This window comes from Ictidomys tridecemlineatus, chromosome 8, assembly GCF_052094955.1.
Source record: "Ictidomys tridecemlineatus isolate mIctTri1 chromosome 8, mIctTri1.hap1, whole genome shotgun sequence".
In the NCBI taxonomy this organism is placed as follows: domain Eukaryota; kingdom Metazoa; phylum Chordata; class Mammalia; order Rodentia; family Sciuridae; genus Ictidomys; species Ictidomys tridecemlineatus.
This window is the reverse complement of record NC_135484.1, coordinates 85,597,052-85,620,076: the sequence shown is the minus strand read 5'-3', so window position 1 is coordinate 85,620,076 and position 23,025 is coordinate 85,597,052. Positions and strand designations below refer to the sequence as shown.

The 23,025-nt window shown below is 31.1% G+C and overlaps 1 protein-coding gene across 49 annotated transcripts in view; it reads left to right on the top strand.

The window, feature by feature from the left end:
* Positions 1-23,025, top strand: part of Rims1 (regulating synaptic membrane exocytosis 1) — a 443,971-nt gene that overhangs the window by 296,231 nt on the left and 124,715 nt on the right. For 15 of the 49 annotated variants that reach the window (XM_078019737.1, XM_078019731.1, XM_078019776.1 and 12 more), the window contains 10 exons: positions 404-575; positions 706-859; positions 1,940-2,011; positions 6,733-6,889; positions 7,593-7,718; positions 9,334-9,396; positions 13,479-13,556; positions 13,869-13,982; positions 14,439-14,528; positions 22,042-22,125. In XM_078019737.1, coding sequence (XP_077875863.1) covers positions 404-575; positions 706-859; positions 1,940-2,011; positions 6,733-6,889; positions 7,593-7,718; positions 9,334-9,396; positions 13,479-13,556; positions 13,869-13,982; positions 14,439-14,528; positions 22,042-22,125 — 1,110 coding nt within the window. The remainder of the gene's footprint in view (positions 1-403; positions 576-705; positions 860-1,939; positions 2,012-6,732; positions 6,890-7,592; positions 7,719-9,333; positions 9,397-13,478; positions 13,557-13,868; positions 13,983-14,438; positions 14,529-22,041; positions 22,126-23,025) is intronic. The other 34 variants (XM_078019765.1, XM_078019763.1, XM_078019762.1 and 31 more) reach the window with 10 other exon arrangements.

Sequence of the window (23,025 nt, the reverse complement as noted above, 5' to 3'; positions counted from 1 at the left end):
AGAAGAGATAGAATATTTTCTTCTGAAGTATATTTTCTAAATGTAACAGATTATTTTTTCAGAGGGAGCAAACTTCATTATATATGAAAAAAGTCCCTCAAGTTTTTTGTTTACTTGAAAATAATCTGGCAATTTTTAAACATGTCTATTACCTTGTTTATCCATGTCTTTGATAGCAGCACATCATTTAGAATATACCTTTGTGTGTTTGTGACTATAATCATAGCTACTGCTTACATTGAAGTTGAAATTAGAATTCTATCTAACTCTATAGTGTTTTCAGACTTTTATTTTATACACTAAAAGTAGTAAAAATACCAATGGCAATATTACATGTAATTGCAGTAGGTGGCGGCATATACTTGTTTTGCTTGTTCATTTACAAAACATCCTTATTTTTCAGTGATAAAAGTAAAAGGAGGACCAAAACAGTAAAGAAAGTACTAGAACCAAAATGGAATCAAACTTTTGTCTATTCACATGTACATCGTAGAGATTTTAGAGAGCGAATGTTAGAAATAACTGTGTGGGATCAACCAAGAGTACAAGAAGAAGAAAGTGAATTTCTTGGAGAGGTGATGTATATTGTACAGATTCAAGTCAAATGCTCAATGAGGTTTTTTTTTTAATACATGTTAATTATGATTACTGATATATTTTGTTTTGGTAAAGGTGCTTAAATTAATTTGAGAACCACCCTTTCAGATCCTCATAGAATTGGAGACAGCACTTTTAGATGATGAACCACATTGGTATAAACTTCAGACACACGATGAATCTTCACTACCTCTGCCTCAGCCATCACCTTTCATGCCAAGGCGACACATTCATGGAGAAAGCTCTAGCAAGAAGCTTCAAAGTAGGTCAAGATCTTTTTAGTTACCAGAAAATAATCAAGTTGTAATGATCTAATTGGAGATTAGCATGGAAGATACTTTTAAGGGTTTTATTACAGATTAAACTATTGGAAAATTGATCATCTATATAAAGAGTCTGGACAAAACTATTTTCTGCATTTTCACAATAAAATAACATATATATCATAGCAGAGGAATTCCAGAGCTAAGAGCTAAAATACTATGAGTTATAATTCTTATGCAAGACTCTTGAGTTGCTAATTGGTTAAATGATAGAGTAATTTCCATCATTATTAATGGGTTGCTACATGTCAGGTCTTAATAACTTTATAGTTCATGGATATTTTTAGTCTTTTATTAATAAGAAATATGCTTTTTAAACATAAAGTTTAAAAAGTAAGTTTATTGTTATACATTTGATGGTCAGGAAAATTTATTTTGCTGTAGTATCTAGTAATTTTTTGAGTTATAAATAAATTTTTTATTTAACATCCGGAATTAGAAACCTCATTTTGGTAATCTGGAACCAAATATTTTAGGTGTGATTGAATATTTCATGTTAGTCCTTTCTTTCAATCATTTCCCCACAATTAATGTTTAATGCCGTATAATGACAAATTCTAGAAACTAAACATAAATGTTTTAAAAAGACCCTGATGTCCTTTCAATAGTATGAGCTCCACAGAACTTCATCCAAGGGAGGTTATTTGAACTTTTCCACTCAGCCCCATCTTTCCTGAACTGCCCAGGAAAGTGATTGGCTGTGTGGAAAACAGTGCATATACATTGCTATTGGATTTAGTGTAGAATTTTAATTAAAGAGTAATCTGAAAGGTCAAAATCTTATCTTACAAGGTCCCTTTGCTTTTATGTCTTCAGTATGATGGTATAGTGAGGAAATTCTTAGAAAATATCCTTAGAAAACAAACATTAATTTCATAAAATATCAGCTCAAGTCTTTATACTATTCTTGTTTGAAAGTATTGAGTAGCAATGTATTTAGTATAAAAAATTGACTGTGTCCTTTACATTTCATAAACCAATCAGACACAGAGGTATCTGTTTGCCTTACTGTTGTGCAGGATCTCAGCGAATCAGTGATAGTGACATCTCAGATTATGAGGTTGATGATGGTATTGGAGTAGTTCCTCCAGGTGCGTTGGTGAAGAGCATGGCTCAGCTTCACTGTGCTTCCTTGCTTGTTTTCGCTGTTAACTTCTAGACTTTTTTGGGATACTGAACTGGAGATCTGTAGCACAGAAAAATCAGTATTTTATTATTCCATGGTGACTTGCATTTCAAATTGTTAAGAAAGTTTAAAATATAATAGTATCTTAATAAACATCCCTATTGACTTAATTTAGGTTCATTCATCGAAGTTTAACTAGGTGAAATCAATCATTATTTCACAATGCTCTTAGCAAAAGTGAAAATATGAATTTCATTTTGAAAGAATATGATGAATTGTATTGCATAAAATTCCATTCTTCCATGTTTCATATTGTATTTCTATGATTCTCTTTCCTCCATTTCTGAGAACACAGTAGCCTTCCATGGAATATACTGAGAAAGGTGCATGGCAGGGCTTATAACTGCATGTGGCATGGCTATAATTTTAATGCTTTTGTGATGTGTACACTACCGATTATACCTAGAATGTGTGTGTGTGTGTGTGTGTGTGTGTTGTCAAATAGAAAGTGCCTTAGAAAGATTCGATACTCATTTGAAGTCTTATCTTTTATTCATTGTATAAACTGGTGAGATTTTTGTGATATTGTACAGTCCAAATTTATGTTTTCTGTATGACTTTTGTCAAGGAAGTGTGTAAAACCAAGTATTAATGGTTTACTTTTTGGGGCACTAACACTATAGTGCTTTATTAATTTACTATGGAAAGTAAATATTCCAATAAGAATATATTAAAGAGCTAATCCTGGAACATATACATGTGATTATTAATAGCAGTTTGTTGGAATAATATTGTCTTAAGTCCCATAGATTTACATAATTTCTCAGATAGGGATTCACTTAATTTGAAGGCAATGATTTTGGCAAAATTCATAGACTCCACACCAGTAACTAAGTTGGCAATTTGGAGAGATGCATATAACTTAATTAAACATAGGAGAAAATTATGGAAAATTCTCTCAAATCAGATTTCATTTGCTGTCTACAAACCAGAGAAAATATACTATTTAATCATGTATAAAAAGTAGTCAATGTTGTTAAAACAATAAACCTAGTGCTATATACACCTACATACATTTATACTACTTTAATATCAGAGTATCAGTGAGAATTTTGAAAAAGATTGGATGACATTTTCTATTTGCTTTCTTTTTTATTTCTGTAATGATCATGGAAATTATGAACATTCTTGACAGAAATGTTTACATGAAGTATAATAATAATTTTCATACAATTGAAGGTACATGTGGTTATCAATTTAAATCCGTTGACTTATTCAAGTAGAATCAGATGATTCCTTTTGGGAAAGTCATCAAATATAACACAATTCTTGGCTATTCATCAGCGTTAATGGTATTGTTACTACTTATATAAATAAAATTTACTTCTAAGAGTGGTCCCCATATTTTACTCACCTGTAATTTCATATTTTTATAGGGAGGCAGGAGAGAATTAAGGAATAAGTTAATAGATAATGAAATAAATATTTACTAAAATAATGCATTTCTTCTCTTTTCTGTGACACATCACATAGATATCAGCATCTAAGAAGTAAAAATGAGTTATAGGACCCACTATAGATGGGATCAGTGCTTGGGTACCACCAAAGAACACTGAATTCTAAATATTCTTATATTCAGTACTGAAATATATTGCTCATACTATGTGTTTGTGAACACATAATCACTTGTATCATACAGAAGCAGTGTTTAAATTTCTTTTCAAACAATATTTTTCATTTTTCTTTAGTATTTAAAAATATAATATGCTGAAATTTGAAAGAATGTAATTAGTGATTTACATAGTAGCTAGTGATTTACATGAAACATAACCAATAAATAATAAATTATGTTTCAGATGTCATTTTATAAATTAGTAAATTGGATCATGATATTCATTTATAGTTTCAGATAACTCTTCATTGATCTAATGATCTAATATATGAATATATGGTACCTTCTAAAGATATATGTGGCAGAAGTAATATAATAAGCCACAGAGTGATAGATAGTATATTTTAAATAAAGAGGAAAGATGAGGCATTGACAAAATGGGCAAGAAGTTAAAATGAAGTGAGGGAGTAAGTTAATAAACACACATAATGTATTCCCCTATCTTTTAGCAGCTGATCACAAATTTGCTTCTATATTTTCCAGCATGAGTATGAAGAGAACATTTATGTAGATGTGGATGCTAGTTCTACATGTTTAATGCACTCTGTAATTCCTGGTTGCATATGACCTGAAGAAGCTTAAAATCTTAGTTCAAAGTGTTTTACCACAGCCAAATCTTAAGCTTTCCAATACCTTAACTTTTCTAGAATGTCTCCCACATATTTGCTATGTTTTTTTTTTAATAGAGAAGCATAGCAGATTCTGAAAGCAGTTGATACCTCCATGGCTAGAATTCTCAACTCTATAGCTTTGTGTAATTTAAAATAAATAATTATAGTGCCTTAAAAAGAATAAACACCATATAAAAAAAGGCCCTCATTTGAGAAGAGGCATCCGGTAACTTAACCTTTTGAATGTTACAATAAATTCATAAAATGAAAAAGAAAACCCTCTAATTTCTAACTCTGAGCCAACTAAAACATTGGGATGAACACTAAATAGCAATCCCCCCACTCGTGTTTCTGAAGGTAGAGCACATATTTTCAATGCTCAATTAATCACAACAAGAAAGACATGTTACTTTTAAAAGCAAAAAACTACAAATGCATATTTATCTATGATGATTTAGTATAGAGTCAGACATTCAGATTTTGAATAATATAGCATGTAAATGAAACTGAGAATGACTTTGAATCACCACAGTAATGTATGTTGCCTTCAATATCCTCTCTGTATAAAATCGGAACTTTCTAGTGAATTTTAGAAAAAGTTATATTAAATAATCTTAGTGTATGAAAAGTTTTAGGGTAATATTTTGTTCTCTAAACTCTTTTGTTGATGATAGTATAAAAGAGGCATTGCTCTCTATATAAACACCAAACCCTGCAAAAATTAATTATATATTTTAACAGCAAAATTCTTTAGAATTTCTCTCTTAATATTTAACTATACTACATCTAGTATATACCTTGAATATTAATTGAAATCTTGAAATTGATCATGTTTCTAATTCAGTATTGATGTTCCAAACTATTGTATAATTGATACCAAATGGTAATTTAAAATGTTAAGTAAGTCTAACCTTGGATTCCTTATCCATGAAAATTGTGACCATTTTTATAATGAGCTGTGAAGTTTATTCACTACCTGTTAATTTAGTTGGTCTGTTTCTCATCTTTATGTTACAATTTATACATCTGAATACCAAAAATATTTTCTACATAAAACTAAAAAAAAAAATGGATAGCCATTTATTTGACAACAAACTGAAATATATGCATTTACAAATTATGCCATTTATGGTATCATTTTTGGTCAGTATAATAATGTTTTTAACATTATAACAAAGTAGTTTGGACTTGTTTTATCTCAGTGTTATCATATTTCACTTTATGAGACATTTAAAAACCATAGTGATGTTTTAAAATTTAGTCATGAGATGATGTAGTCACAACAGATAAACTGCTGAGGAATTATTTGTAAGTGATGTTTTATGGCATATTTTTAAAAGGATGTGGGAGTTATCAAATAAAAAAATGAACAAAAGCATGAGCTCTGTCCAGTTAGATTTTCATGGTTCATGTACGTTTTATGTAGTTGTTGTAAATAGAACTGTAGTTGTAAATAGAACTGTATTACTACACATCATATTTTTAATTTTTCTTGCTCTGATAGGAAACAGTGATGCTTTTGAAGAACTTTTAAATTCTAAACCATTATTATGGATTTGAGATAACTATTTTATTTTAATCAAACCAGAGAAGATATAAACCTTTTTGCTTCATGGGAGAAATGGCCATTAGAATTTATTTTAATTGTATTTGTCTTAATTATATTAGCTTATGATAATAATTAACAAAATTATGGAATAGTTTTATATGTCATCTTATAGATTTGATGATTTGTTAAGGTTGATTTCTCTTCATTGCCATAATCATCTCTACTCATATAATTCTTAATTTGACAATTATAGTCTTATCTCTGGTTTGCAAAATTCACAATCAGTATTTGTAATAATAAAGAGCTGCTACCCTTCTTCATAAATTAAAATTGGCATGATATTATTTTCATTTTTAAATTAAAATTGATATGATAGTTTCATTTTTTTTAACTAGGCCATCTATAGTCCAACTAAAATAAAATAATTTATTATTTGGAAGAAAAATTTAAATGAAAAACTTAAATTGAAAGAGACATAAAATTTCTAAGCATTGATTTGTGTATCAACTATAATTCACTGTCAAGTTCTTCATTTATGTTGCTGAAAAGTAACTAATTCATTTTTTCTTTAAATTAAATAGTATCCCAACTCATCCTAATGTCTGAGGCATCATCTGTCATGTTTACATTCAGTTTCTTAATGGTAGCATAGAACCAAATTGCAACCTGTTCTTATGCATGTATTTATCACATTCTGTGTCCATATACTTAGTACATTTGAGAATAAGGCTAATGATTGCATGGCATTTAATATTAATAGGTCAGTAAATGCTTTAACATAATTTAATATGTCCATGTTAATGTGTGCATTATAAAAAAGTACTAACAATTTATTTGTGTATACTTTTTGCCAGTGGGTTATAGGTCTAGTGCTAGAGAAAGTAAATCAACAACATTAACTGTGCCAGAACAGCAAAGAACAACTCATCACCGCTCACGTTCAGTATCTCCTCATCGCGGCGATGATCAGGGAAGGCCGCGTTCACGTTTACCAAATGTGCCATTACAGAGGTAGGCTTAGTGTCCCTGTATTTTTTAATTAAAAACACATTGTGAATTTCTGCAAGACTCTTAACTGAAATGAAACATGGTTAGGTCAGTCAAATTATTTTTTTTCAGAATTGTTTGCAGGGAAATGCTTCTTTATTCTTTATCCAACCTATGCAGCAATCTGTTCTTTAATCTTAAGAAATTTTTCAGAGAGTGAAAGAAGTTTATGTTCTAAGGATAAGTTTTGAGAAACTGTTTATATTTGTGAGTTTTCCCTCTTTTCAGGAGAAATTTTATAGTAATCAATAAGAACTGTGCAGTGAAGTGACAAAGGATAAGGTTAGGAGACAGAATGTATTTTTAGGAGAGTTATTATTATTTCCTTGAAGCACTTTAAAAGCTTGGAGAAGTAGATGAAATATCTGTAATATATACTGTGTTTTATCTCACCCTGCAATACTCTTCAGTGGATTTAGTTAAGCAGATGAAAAATTGTGGTCCTTTTTTGATAAAGATGCTAGAGAAGGTTGAAGAAATGCAGCACAGCCAAAACCTAGAGAATAAATACTTTTAACTCATTGATTAAAATAGATTTGGAGAATCATGGCAGCACTTTTTAAGCCATGTCATTTGTTTACTATTGCTATCAGTTCCTTCCTCTTGGTCTGTCTGTCTGTCTGAGAAGATGATGCACTTTGACTAATACATTTTATCATCATTTTAGGAGCTTAGATGAAATTCATCCAACAAGAAGATCACGTTCTCCAACCAGACACCATGATGCCTCCCGAAGTCCTGCTGATCACAGATCCAGAGATGTGGATAGTCAGTATTTATCAGAACAAGACAGGTACTTGTCTAAATTATGATCTCAACATTACAAGTTTTTCTTTTTTCTGTTTTAATGTGCACAAATATTGTGGCATACTACATTAAAGAGTAAACATATGTCATCACTCAAAACACAACTTCTCTCAAGGAACAGCTGTTAAGATGTTCTTATAAAAATGCAACTCTACAAATATTTGGACAACAATATATTGTTATAAAACTTTTTTTCCCCAAAAGTTACACTTCATGTCTATCTAGTTGTAAAGGCAAAATTTGTTGTTGAGTTAGACACCGACCTAAATTTTAGAAGGGAGCCTACATGAACAAGTTTCAGATATTCATCTTTTATGGGTTACAATGGTTGGGATGTTATTTTTCTAATTATAAAGATTGTTATTTATGCAATTAAAAACTTTTTGGAAATGGGTCATCTGGAAATTAATATTGCAGAGTGTTGGAGAGAACTTCACTATTAATGTTTTTATCATATACCTCAATTTTTCTGAAATATTATTCCAGAAATGTCTATAAAATATTAAATGTTGAGATGGAGTCTTTTGAATAACCATGTAATTTAGTTCTGCACTTATTTATGTACATACATTTCTTGGAAATTTATTATAAGTCTACATTATGAATTTGTTTTCCCACACATTCACAGCCTTTCTCCCCAGAGTAACCACGTTTGTACTATAACTTGACCATAAGTTCAGGGTCTGATTTTTATTATCCCCCTTGTTGAATATTCTCTTCTGGCTTTTCAAAGTAGAGAAACTTTCCATGAGGAGTAGGGAAATGATGGTAGTGCTGAATGATTAATTGCCATGAAGACAAGGACCAGAGGCCAAGTTGAGCTTCTCACCTCCTAATTGTTACCCTGCTGTGGGATATGGTGCCATGCCCTACAAGAGGGGAGTCACCCTGAACACTGGGACAGGGAAATGCTCTGAGAAATAGGATTCCAGACCGTTAAGCTTGAACTGAGTTGATTGAAGGCTGCTTTGCTTTTTTGACATTGATTTAGCACTCAGTGAATTTTACTGAGGAGGAAAAACAAAGGGTCACCTGACTAAGGAAATCAATATAGTGAAACTAATTTGGGTAAAGAAAAAAAGTGTCAATTTTAAAAGAAAAACTCCTAATCAAGTACCTTCCTAATTGTTTAAAAAAAAAAAAAAACATATGGTATGGCATTTTCTGTGGCTATTAGAGCTAAGAAAACTATCTTAAGTTGCTAAAAATAAATAAAAGTTTTAGGGTTCCAATTAGAATCATAAAATCAAATTTTGTATTTTTTAATAAATATTTAAATGTCTACACTTAGAAATCACTTCCTTATCTTATTTGGGTAAGGTTTATTTTTGTTTTGTTTTTATAGTCTGTGAAATCATTTTGAAAGACAATAGCAAGTCAGTAATAGCTAGGACTTCAACCACAATGTTTGTACTTTATTGTTTAACTTTTTTAAATGCTGTCATGTTTATTTTTGTTTAACCTCTCAAGCAAATATGCTAGTGCAGACAATCTGGTTTCTTCCCCTTTCATGTTTCCATCTGCATACCATTGGCATAACCCATGTCATTTAATGCTTCATAATTTATCTGTTTCACTCACCACCCATCCTGTCTGTGCAGTGAGCTTCTTATGCTGCCCAGAGCAAAACGAGGACGAAGTGCAGAATGCCTACATACTACCAGGTAAATACAGGGAACTGGTAATGGTGATTGTGTGTGATGACTCTCTCCATTCTACTATTCTTCCATCTCTCCCTTATTGTTATTATGACATACAGGTAAAATAAATCTCCCAAGTATCCAAAAATTGTTTTCATTTTATATGGAGATTATGAAAAAATTTCCAAGCATATTTCAGTTCTAATCCAGGCAAACAATATTGCCATCTGTATATTTCAAAATCCAGAGACTGTTGAGCCTCTGTGAGACTATTTTCATGTTCATAAAACTGAGGGAACAGTTTCTAAAATGAAAATTCTAAATGAGCACCCCCACACACATACCTGTCTAGTCACAAGAGTTCTGATTTGTGCATGGCAATGTTACTGTTTTCATGATTATAATTTTGCTTTTTAAAATTTTCTTTCAGAATATACTGTTATTTAAGTTCTGTTTGCTTTTATTGCAGTGTTTATCCGTTCATTTAAAAAAATTTTTTTAGTTGTAGTTGGACATATATCTTTATTTTTTATTTATTTTTATGTGGTTCTGAGGATGAAACCCAGTGCCTTGCACATACTAGGCGAATGCCCCACTGCTGACCCATAACCCCAGCCCTACCAGTTCATTTTTAATGGCTGAGCTTCTGCTTCTTTCTTAAAAAAAAGAGTGACAATGTTTGTCATGTCAACTTCGTAACTACCCACCCCTGCCAGTTGGAAGTTTGTTTGCAATTTTAACTTTCCCTTAAAGGCATGCAACAGTATGATACCTCTTTAGAAATTAGGAGAAAAAGTATGTAATACTTGCCTCTAAATCGGAACTAAAATCTTGATGCTCATTATATCTCATTATATCTTGAATTTCAAATCCAAAAAAAAAAAAACTTCCATGTTGCTCATGGATTATAGTCCATCAATATTTATTATCAATCTAAGTCTTTAACAGAAAAATAAGAAAGTAATCAATCAAGAAACACACACACATACACACACAAAAAAAACATGTTTCAAATATTTTAGCCAATTAAAAAATAAGAGGATCGAGAAAGAAAGGAGTATAACTAAATGCAAAGACAAGTGCCAGATTTGTTGTGTCGGGCAAATGTTGTTCTGTTCAATCCAAATTAAATCCAAAAATTAGACACAATTTTTATGTGTCTGAAATTATTCTACTTTTTGGAGTGCCACAGGAAAAAAATATGGAAGTAATTAGCTCTGCTTGCCAACTGAGGAAAAATATAAAATTATAAATATTATAAAAATCACCTTAAATTACTTATGATAAACCATTCATGTTTATTATTAGATGTCCTTCCAAACAAATAGTTTGCTAATAGGTATGTTTTGTTTGCTAATTCTGGAGGTTTTCTCTTATTTCTGTTGGTGTGACTACAAATGTAAAAAAAGAAAAAAATAACTCAAAACAGATACACTCACAAACTCTTTATGTTTATTAATAAATATTGTATCTGCCTGACACCCAGTGTGTATTCCTAATATATTCATACCTGTAGTCTAAAGAGAATTGCAAAAAAAAATTTCTTATTTTTTTTCTGGTGAAAGTGAAATATTGGGATATACAAAATACGATATACTAGTAGTTGCATCATTTTACACAATCTATCCTTAAGATGGATGCTTTACTAATAATTCAGAAATCCATATATAATATCTGTTTAATACAATTAGTACATTCATTTTGCATGTTAGAAGAAAAGCTTGATGCTTTATGTTAGCCTCATTATATCGAATATACATATAACTGAATGTTCAACTGAGGCAGATAAAGCCCTGCTATGAAACACTGTTACAAAAAAAAAAATACCAGGAAGTAGAAGTAGAACTAACCAAATGTATAGTTCAGAACATGTCACTAATATCTCCTCTTTTCCACCCCTTCCTGATTTTTTAAATAGTAGCAGTAATTGTTTCATTTAACTGATTCCACAACTGTCAATTATATTTTTTGTTATAAAGTTGTAACCACTATCATTTTATTCCTTAATTTTCAAAAACTACCCTTTCTTTTACTTCCTTATGTGTAATGCTAAAAATATAGAGATAGAGAAAACATGAGTTTGAATATATGTATGTAAATGGAATCTCTTCTGCACTTGTACTCATGTATTTATAAAAGAATTTTATCTGTATTTGAATAAATGCATATATGTGCATATGTGCACATAAATAACCACCAATTTTTTGTGGATATAGCAATAATGTAGTTTGATTTCATAATAATTACAGAAATTTATTATTAATATAACTTTCATGGATGAATCTTAACTAGTGGTATAAAAACTGTCCATAACATGTTCACTTAGAACTTTAAAAAAAATAAAATCTAAGGATTTTATTATCTCCAATATACATAAGAAAAATAAAATTTATTGCATACCAAGCACAATGTTAAATATTTAATTTACTTCATCTCAATTTTCTACAGCACTTAATGTGCATATTATCTTCATTTTACAGATTAGGAAAATAGCTAAATTTGATACATAACAGAATAAGGATTTGAAATCAGATTGACATATTTTCCAATTAACTAGTTTTTCCAGGTATACAATAATTCTTCTTGTGAGATGTTCTGTCAATAAAAGAGTTAAAAAACTTTACAAAGTCCCTCCTTGGAGATTTATTAGGCATATGGTATTAAAATCATGTACTAAAGAAACCTCTCTCATGTTATTAATCCATTTCCCCTAAATTATTTATCACCAAATACTTGTTTTCATAAAACCTTTACTCAGGAAGTGCTCATGTAGAGAGTGTCATATCAGATAGAAATCTTTATATCTATCATCATATTTAATGCTCACCACATTTTGTTAAATAGATATTATTTTCCTCTTTGTAGATATAGAGATAAGCTTAGGGTCTTGACCTGAATTTTTCCAGTCTGAGCTAGTAAGTGGCAAAGTCAAGGTGTTTGTGCTCATGTTTTTATAAAAGATTAAGCATTCAGACTACAAATTTTGTGCTATTTTCCATTCTGTTTTTCATTCCATGTCAATCTCTGATTAGAATGATCCTGAAAAAAAATAACTTTTGAAACAATTGCTTAGAAAAATTTTGTAGCAACCTATTACAAAGATGTTTGCCCAATATTAGGGTTAGCAAAGACCACTCTGTAAAACTGGTAGAATCCTTTGTGTCAATAAACTTTTCCTGTAGTGTGTACTTGAAAATGGTCTTTTGCTAAATTTTCAAACTGAAGTTTTCAGGGGTTCCCTCTGATTTGACCATTGGCATAACCACAATTAAACCAGGACAGTGTTTGATAATTAGTATGTCCTTGGCAAATGTTTACTCCCTGCCTATTCATCATACTTTAAACTAAAGTGGGTCCTAAATACTCATAATGAGTAATTAACTTTGTAGAACATTATTATTTACCAAAAAATTAATTAATGGACTGAATTGCCCTTCATGGCTTATATAGTCCAGAAGCACTGATATATTTTAGGGGATTCAGGCAAAGTTGTGCCTTGTTTCTACCATTTTATGCCAATTCAATATTCAAATTCGAATTTATATCAAATGTCTACCTCACCCAATTTCCAGTGGTAAATTAGATTTGGATCCAGAAGCAGATAAATGAATCTTTTTCCTTGGCAGTCACTTCTTGGTTGCCTTTTTCTTTTTCTTTGTTTTACTGAACTCAGTTCCAAGTCCAGCCTTATTCCTGTAATGCTGGTCAATTCTTTGCTTGTTTTTAAAACAGAATTTTTACTTTCTTAGTTATATTTTAACTCCCAAATTACATAAACTATTTGATTTGTATTTTTAGCTATGAGATATTTACTTTCATAAAGGAACCATAATTTTAAGATTGGTTAATAAAATTCATAGAACTTAGCTAGCAGTTATTTTTCTAAATAAGACAATTATAGTTTTGAGTATGGTAAAGTCAGGTATCTATAATTTCACATTTTATTAATTTTGATCCTGGCTTCAAGTAATTATTGTGGTTCTTTGCAGAAAAAAATAAATTCATCTACATAACTTTGTTGGCCTCCTACTTTCTTTATGTCCTAGTAAAATTTTGCTTTATAAATATTTTTCTGTTCCCTGCATGTTTGTGTTGCCACTTTGCAGACATCTTGTTAGGCACTGTAAAACATTACCACCCAAGATGCCTTTATTACAGAACGGCTCTCACTGGGATATCTACAGGTAAGAGCCATAGAAGTGAGCCCTAGTTGTAGACTAATCTCTAATCCCTTGCCTACTAAAACTAGAAAGTTTACATTCTTATAAAGCATTAATATTCTCTTTTGAAATTATATAGTGAGAACCATTGATAATATCTACATTGTTTTAGTTATAAAACATTAATTATAGAATAATTCTCTAAATGAAATCTGAACACCCGTGTCAGAATTCTAGTTTGTTTCTTTGTCATTTATTTATTGTTTTACTTGTTGATTTTAATTACAGTAATTAATTTCATTTTGTTTTATTTGTGTGTAATTTTAATTTGTGAAGCTCAATTCTGCCTGCATATTCTAAGACCAAATCAGTGACTAGACAGGACATTCCCCTTCATCATGAAGGCTTTAACTCAAGAGTATTGAGATTTACTGATGAGATATTGGTTAGGTAAGAACATCTGGAAGTGCTGCCTTCCACTCACTTGTCTATCGTTGTGAAACCAAAAAGTTGAGCTGTATGATTATTTCTCCTCTGATGTCCTTCATTTTGTTTTGGTGTGGCATTTGTTCTTGGTAATGAAATTTTAGGCATTTTTGTTTTAGTGCTTCCTGTATCCAGTTTTTTCATAAGTAGGTGTGATTTAATGTCATATTTCAGTCTGAAATCCTCTTTTAAAATTATGCAAATCAATTTAAGCATAATCTTTGTTTAGTTTCATTTTCTAAACAAAATTTTGCACTGTCATCCTATCAACTATCTCACACCCTTATGAACTGAATCACAGTGATTCTACATTTTATGTAAAGAGAACATTATTTTATGCTTTACTCTCTAACATGGTCTTCCTTTCTTTGTTTTCTCTGTCTTTCTCTTCTACCACTGGATGCAATGCACTGGCACTAGTGAACTGCAGCCCTCCCTTGACAGGGCTAGGAGTGCTAGTACCAACTGCTTGAGACCAGATACTAGTTTGCATTCACCAGAACGAGAAAGGTATAAAATAAAGACTTTCTTAATTTCTTATAATTTGTACTGGTGATTTTTTTTTCAATCACTTTGTTTTGTTTCATGTGAGTCTCACAGGATTATTCATTCATGTTCACTGTGCTAATTGTCTACATCTCCTCCCCCCCTTATTACACATGTCTATACAGAGATACGCGTATGTGGATACAACTAAGAGTGCCCATACACGTATTTCTATGAATGTTGAAAATGGTGTGATGTAATTTGTAATTGCTTCTGGCTGCTGCTTTTCTACTTTTGTTGCTCCTCAGTCCTTTTATTTATATACTACTCAGGGATCCTTCAGTATGCTGATACTATTATAAGGTCCAGTCAATTTCTCCAGGGGTGGATCACCTTCCCATGAGTTAAGAGCAGTCTTCCATAAACTCAAAATAGGAATTTCCCTTATGCATCTATCTTCATTTTTGAATCAATGTGCTCTTTTATATATATCATATTTTGCATTAAATTATATTTTGACAAGAGGAGTCATATGTTAATCAGATTTCTTGATGCCTTACCAAATAAATACATACAATATATAATGTATGTATGCACATGTACTTTTTAAAAATTTTTAATTGCTTGAGTAATAATAATTCTGATTTTAATTCAGACTCACTCAGTGATTGTGTTATACTGTCTTTTAATTGTATCTCATTTTCCCATTGTAATAGAACTTTCTATTCCAGTAAATTTAGTTATAATTGGTAGTCTTGATTATAATTGCTATCTTTTTTATTTAGAAGTCATTTAAAGGATATTTGCATGCTACCTCTTTATAAATCCTGAAGAAAAATTATTTAGTGACGCTAATGAAAGCCACTTATTCTTTAGATGGTGCTTAAAGTTTTTCCTTAACAATTTTTGTACTCTATCAGTAATTTATTTCTGGTATTAAAAAATTGGTACAAATATTCATTTCTATTTTATAGCATCTTGATAAGATTTTACAAAAAACCTTCTTTTATTCTGTAATATTCATATTTGTAAAATTAATCATAGAGAGAAATTATTTTTTATTTTGTATTCCTTTGCGTTTATAATAGAAATTTTAGTTGAAATGACTATAAACTCCTAAAATCACAGTTGAAGTAGTTTTACCATTCTCTCTTTTCATATATCCCCCTCACACACAATAATTACAAGGGTAGTGGCAAAAAACTTACTATTTTTTCTATTATTATTTATATGTTTCTTATTAGCCTTATAACATGGGCAGAATTGCTCAGGCCAGTGGAGTCTTGTGATTATAAACACATCTAACATTTTCACCATCATCTAGGTCAGTGCTGATAGAAATATAATGCAAACCACAGGTGTATTTCAAATTTGCTAGTACCCATGTTGAAAAGGTGAAAGTAACACTTCAACTTAGTGTATTAAAAGTACTGTTATTTAAATATATCACTAATATAAAAGTATTAATGAAATATTTTGCATTCCTTTTTCATAACAAGTCATACATGCTAAGTGTATGATGTATTTATGGTACTCTCAAATTTGGACTAGCTACTTTCTTATGGCTACTGTATTTGGAAAGTGTGAGTCTGTTCTTATGGGGAAGCATATCTAGCATATGTATCCTCATTGAAGCCACAGAATTTACAAATCTGTAGGTTGCTGAATTTAACCTCTCAAATAATAGCCCTTGAAATGGGTCAATCTCTACCATTAAGCTGGCCACACATATTAATTACATAGATTAACATGAAGTTCCAGTGAGCATAATTACCATTAATATAAGAGGAAAAATTGGATTGAAAATATACTTACTCTCTATATTGAATAAGAAGAAATTTTCCATTAAAAAATCAAAGACAATATCAATGATTCTTAATTTGTTCAGATCATTTTGTCACCATGAAAAAAAAATGAGACAAATTTTCATCAAGTAAATTACAGAAATTATAAATGCTTATTGGTTTGGAAAGTTGGGACTACAAATGCCTTCTTGTGCATGCACCTATGAGAAGCTTTGAAGCAAAACATAACAGTATTGAAAACAAGACTCTTCCTTTTGGAGAACAGTTAAAGTCCTAGGCATGATGTGCAGAGAATAGGAAGAAAGCTATATAGGACTTTCCCAACTGCTTAATTTCTCTGATTGATCATGAGACTTGTGGTATTAATGTCTAATATTTACATAGTGGATAAGTGTCACCTCTTTGCCAAAATTAATTTTATATTTTTAACATAGTAACATCCTTATGAAATATTAAGTGTTAAGTTTCAATGATTTGAGGGTTCTGACTCATTTTGATTGCCATTTAAATTTTGTTATACCAACTCAATGGCCATTTTTTGAAGTATCCTCACTAACTTTTCTATTTTTGTAGTTATAGATGGACAGCATGCCTTTATTTTATTTACTTATTTTTATGTGGTGCTAAGGGTAGAACCCAGTGCTTCACATGTGCTAGGCAAGTGCTCTACCACTAAGCTACAGCCCCAACCTCCTCACTAACTTTTAAAACAAATGGTTTAATATTAGCACAAAGGGTGAAATTGTCAAAACAAACTCAATATCCAAGACTATACTTTACTGATGATTTGAAAGATAAAGAGGCAGCATCCTTTTCCTGAAGGAACTGGAAACCCTCAGATCCTCCTCCTCTTCTCTCTTATTAGATGTATGGCTCAAGTTAACATAGGTATTTTGAGTCATATCTGTAGAAGCATTGTTTGGAAGGGAAGTTTAAAAGCTCCTCTATTTTATATTTTGTTGGTTATATAAATAAAAAAATGCTGTTGATTACTACAGTTCTGTAAATTACACTAATTCTGCCCTTGGGGTGTGTTATAGGCATGCTATTAATTTCTCCAGGATTTTAAGCAAATTATTGCTTAAATGTTTAAAAACATTGATTTTTAGAGCCACTGAAAAATAGTTACTTTATCTTGAATATTTTTTATTCTCATTACCTTTCATAACAATTACAACCTTACTGAAGGCTTGTAAAAGGTTAGTCTGTACTTACTGCCTCCATTTTTTTCAAGCTTCCAGTAAATCCTGGAGTCTCACTCCTACCCCTACTACATTATTGCTACGGAGAAATTCCTCTGTGTGTTACATTACCTACATATTACCTTGTTCTCAGCATGTTGCAGCAGTTTACATTAACCACCCTGCCACTTGAATCGCTGCTTCCTTGAGTACCTCTTTTTCTTATGCCTGTCTCTTTTGTAAGTTTCTCTTCCTCCTCTATCTCATAATGATAGGTATTTTCCTACTTTCACCCTGTTTCCCCTTTTTATCCCACCTAAGCTGTCTCTTACATTGTATTTCTGTCAAAGTCTCTAAAACCTATGAAGACAGCTCTCTATTGTGACTCACTATGCCAGACCTTCCCTCCTGAACACTGGGCCCAAGTTTCTAACTGGGTGACAGACACTGAGTTCATAAAAATGTCCAACACTACTAGATTATTTCCTTTTCAATTCCTTTACAACAAATGCCTTCCTTTCCTAAAATTTCTTCTCATTTTATGGCTTTGACATATAACTAACTGCATAGTCTGGAAGCATTGATATTTTTGCTTCAAATTCAGTGAATCAGTAAACCCTATGATTTCTTCAAAGTAGATCCTCACCTTCATTTTAGCCCTTCTCCAGTTCCCTTATCACTTCTGTCCTGACTAAATTTCTAATAAGCTCTAGTAATAGTATTCATGTTTCAACTTTTATTCCCATTAAAATTTCTAAAAAAATTTTTTTCTTTTTTCATCTTTTGTCTGCTAGAAAATTCTACTCATTCTTCAAAAATTCAGGGCAAGTTCAGATATTTTGCAAGACCTTACTTAATCCACTCTCCACCCTTCCCTTCCTTTTGCCAGTCACAGTTTTTTATTTTCTGACGCCTACATAATTTTGTATACTTCAATTAAAACACATTGTATTTAATTTGGTATTGTATTTGTTTCTTCCACTATATCATAAACCTTCTGAGGGCAGGGATCCTATCATGTTTGTATTTTTCATGTCTAGTAAGAGTAATATTATTTTACTTAGTAAGAGTTTAAGTTGGGAAGTGGGGGACTTAGGCACTTTCTCTTTTCCAATCCCAAATTTGGATCTAATTGTGAGCTAGACCCAAGGCACTAGATAGATAGGGTATCTAATTATTACCATAAGTACAGTGAATAAGTTTGAAACCTGTGGCTTTAGGTCTGTGAGCCTGCAAGTTACTAATCCCAGCACTAGCCATTTAAATGAACCACAAGATACTTCTGCTACAAGGTCAGGCCTCATATCTCATGGCTGCATTGCAGGTTTATTTGCTATTGTCTTTTGTAGGAAGATGAATCAAGAAAGAGCTGAGTCACATGTGGCTGATTCTTTAATGTAAAGTCACCTATTGTACAAGCCACTCCTCCTTCCTTCTGGTGCAATGCAGAAAAGTGTTACTTATTTCCCTCAACATGCAAACATGGGCTGAAGGGAAACAAAGTTCCCACCTGAAAATCAATTGTAAAATTAATTAAAATAAATATTATTAGTCTCACTTCAAAGTATAGTATCTATATTAATTAAACTAAGTCAAAGTCAGTTTAACACAGTATTAAGAGAAATGTCTTTGAAGGACTGATGTGTTAAATAGGAATACACAATAAAATACATGTGTGTGTAGTCAGTTATCTCATTTGCTTTCAATTTGTATTATAATACCTCATAAGTATTTTTGATTTGTGCTATTTATGGAATGAATGATTCCCATACATTTTTTCTTTTAGATGATGAAGCTGCTACATTTTAGATAATGAATGTACTGCTAAGAAAAATGCATCAATAAAGAATGTGTATATTTATGCAAGCATGGATTAGCATATTTAAATATGCATTCACTGTAATGTTTATCAGGGCAAGGGTGGAAAGCCACAATATAACCATCATTTAATTGCTTACAGGGGCCCATGAGTTGTACTTCTTTATATCTCATCAGTGAGTCTCCAATGTATATCATCACTGTTATTTTTTTACTTACGGGTTCTCATTTCTTGCCTGGATTACCACAAAGCTTAAAGTCTTATTTATTGTCTATTTAAGCATTTTCAAATAATCATTCAACAAGTAGGTGTTCCTGTATTAATGAATTTAGCACACTTGACAAAAAAAGTACTAATAATTTACTAAAAAAAAGTAACCAACATAGATGGAGGATGGTTTGTAAAAGGAATCAGGAAAGGGTTCAACATCATGATTAAAATTTCCAACATAAACTGCCATATATGAAAATAGAAACTGAACTTGAAGCTTTGTATATTTATCAATAACTAGAAAGGAGGAGAGAGAATGGCATAAAGGTACTACTTTTGGACTTTCTATGTGATAGAAGAAAGAGAAAGTTTCACACATTTTAAAAGCATATAAAATATACTAGTATATTGGAAATTCCCAACTATGTGATATTAAAACTTAAGTGATATCTGTTGTTAGGACAAAAAATTAGGTATAAATAGATCTTGCCCTCATCATATCCACTATATGAGGGAAAAACAAAACATTTGTTATATGGTTTCTATATATCAGCATATTCAGAAGGACTTTGGGTATAGAGATATATGTATTATGCTAAATACTATTCAAAAATGACCTCTTAGTAGTTTGCCTTCACAGTTTCACAGTTGCTTGTTTCTGAATGTTCACCTTCCTCCTCCATAGCTTGCACTGCATGTTTCATAACTATAGCTGTGGTTTTTGTTAGTTTTGTTTTTTTACTATCATGTTTAAATAAACACAGGACTGGAATTTTGCCTCAGGAAGGAAGGTTACTAATAATCCTGTTAAGTTAAAATTACTACTTCACAGAAAAATATTAACCATTTTTATATTTTCAAATAATTTCGAAACACAGTTGAACATAACAGTATAGAAGGCACTGTAGTTATAATTATTTTCCAATTTTCTTAGAAGCATTTTGCTTTATTTCATCCCTAAAATAAAGCCAGTAAATTGCAAAGAATCATTTTAAAGCATTCAGATTGAAATAATTTAAGTAATTAAAAATAATTAAAAAATTAAAAATGAGTGCAGAATGTTTTAAATTTAACAAATACATAAAACATTTAAGAGTACGTGTGGCATAATTTTCTCTTTTGCTCTAATTCTGTTATTGAATGTTTCCACTTTCCTGAAGATTTCCTCAAAGCTCAGCTTGAATTATGCTGAATCTTTACATCTAAGTATGATTAAGTAAAGGCTTCCAAGGGGCTTTTAGAATTGAGTACCTGCTGAGCTCAAATATCCGGGGCTACAAGTTGATAGTCCTTTGCTGCTTTTATCCTATAGTTGAATAAATATAGTAAGTCAAGGTATAATGACATAAAGATGACTTTTTCTTTTTTTAATATTTATTTCTTAGTTGTAGTTGGACACAATGACTCTATTGGATTTATTTATTTTTATGTGGTGCTGAGGATCGAACCCAGATCTTTACACGTGCTAGGCAAGCACTCTTCCACTGAGCCACAACCCCAGCCCTAAAGATGACTTTTTAAAAGAATCATAAGGACTAATCTCCTTTTGTTATTATAGAATCTTATATGTAAATGAGCCCCTTGTTGTATATGGAAAAGACAATATCTAGAGAAAGTATCCTAAAATAGTTCTTATCTAATACATTAAAAAAAAAGAAATTTAAGCCTGGCTTAATTTGCCCTTAATTCCCTTTTTTTAGTTTTCAAGTAGATTTTCCTAATTATGGTTATAAATCTCATGGTACTTTGATAAAAGAATCAATGAAGTTTCAAACTTTTGTCTACCTGTTAGTCACAAAAAAATGTTGGTGTTAATATGAAACAAAATACAACTGTTTAACCAATTGAAAGACATTTTTGCACATAAAGGTTAGCAGAATTTTTAAGCACAATGCTAATTTGCCATTTTTTGGGGTCTGTATTCCACATTTTAATTTATCAATGAGTAATTAGCTGCAGTTTGGTACAAGAAAATTTGTTAAAACTTCCCTCAGAATCTTCCCATGAATTATTTCATGTCATTATTTCTATACTTAAGAGTATTTTTATTTCTTCCATGTAACTGTGTTCCTGTGTTAAATTCACATACCTGACATTTGCCATCAATACTTTCTCTTCTGGTATCAAATAAGCAGTGGTGGCATATTAAACTTATTTTATACAAACATAAGTGAGATTCTTAACAATGCATCTTTTGAAACAATTATATTCATATTTATGTATGAATATAGATATGTATACACATAGGTACATTTTTATGAAACAAAATTACACTTGATGGGTCCTAAACATCTTCCCAAACATGTTTTTCTGTATTCACTTGTAAGATTACAGATTTTATTTCCTTATAATATTATAACTAATCTTTCTGAGCTTGTAAAAGTGAAAGTTAAATTATAGAGCAAAGTATAAACACTTTGTCTTTTTGGGGTGTTATTCCAGTCCTGTTGTTCCATATATTCTTTTATTTTAGGAGTTACTAAATGTCCTGTTTTTTCCTGTCTTGTTCACTGGGCAACCAGGGGTAGATGGTCCCCCTCCCTAGATAGGAGACGACCTCCTAGCCCCAGGATTCAAATCCAGCATGCATCTCCGGAGAATGACAGGTACTAGTCATGTCCTAACAGACAAGTGGCTACTTGAGTCTCCTAGGCCACCAAGTGAAGGATAACCAAGAAAAATGTTGGTTGTGACATATTTGCTTTCCAGAACCAGAGTTAGATATGTTGCGATTCCGTTGGTAATTGCACCCAGCTCTAATAAAGCACCTCAGAATATCTTACTAAAATGAGAGTGGTATAGAATATGATATCATTTAAACACAGTAAAGTTGGGATCCATTTGAAAGAGTTCTATCTTGATAAGCATTTATTGCAGCATATTTATTGAATATTGACTATTAAATATTGATGTATAATTGTATATTATTTTTGCTTTTATGTAAATAAATAAAAATTCTCAGGTGCTTTAGAGTGTATTAGAATTTGTCACCCAGCCTATTCTTAGTTATATTGGTTGACAGTTTAATTTCAGTTTTCTTGATTTGTTATTGTATAAGCTTATTCAAGAAGTTTAGGCTGTGGGGTGTATTTAAAAAATGTCTGGTTTAAAGTAGGACACCCAGTTCTTTTAAGTTTTATGTATATCGTGTTTTTAAACAAAATATTTTCAAGGACTAGGGTCAGTCTATCAGGTAGGTCTTTAAAAATAGCATCAGTGCTTTCAATACACTTCAAGATAATCTTTAAGAGGTATCAAAATATGTACTTTTCCATTGCTTCACTTTTCTCAGTTTGCAGTTAACGCAATTTTCATATTTTATTGAGCTTGTTATGTATAGTTTTTACCTTTCAACATTTTTCCCAACTGATGGCTCAAAGTTTCTGAGATACTTTTCTGCAGTAGAAATTCAGTCAACACATGGGTAGTATTTATTTAGTAGATAAACAGATATGGTATCTCTGAAACAGAACACCTAGCTAAATGACATCTAGTCATATGGGCAT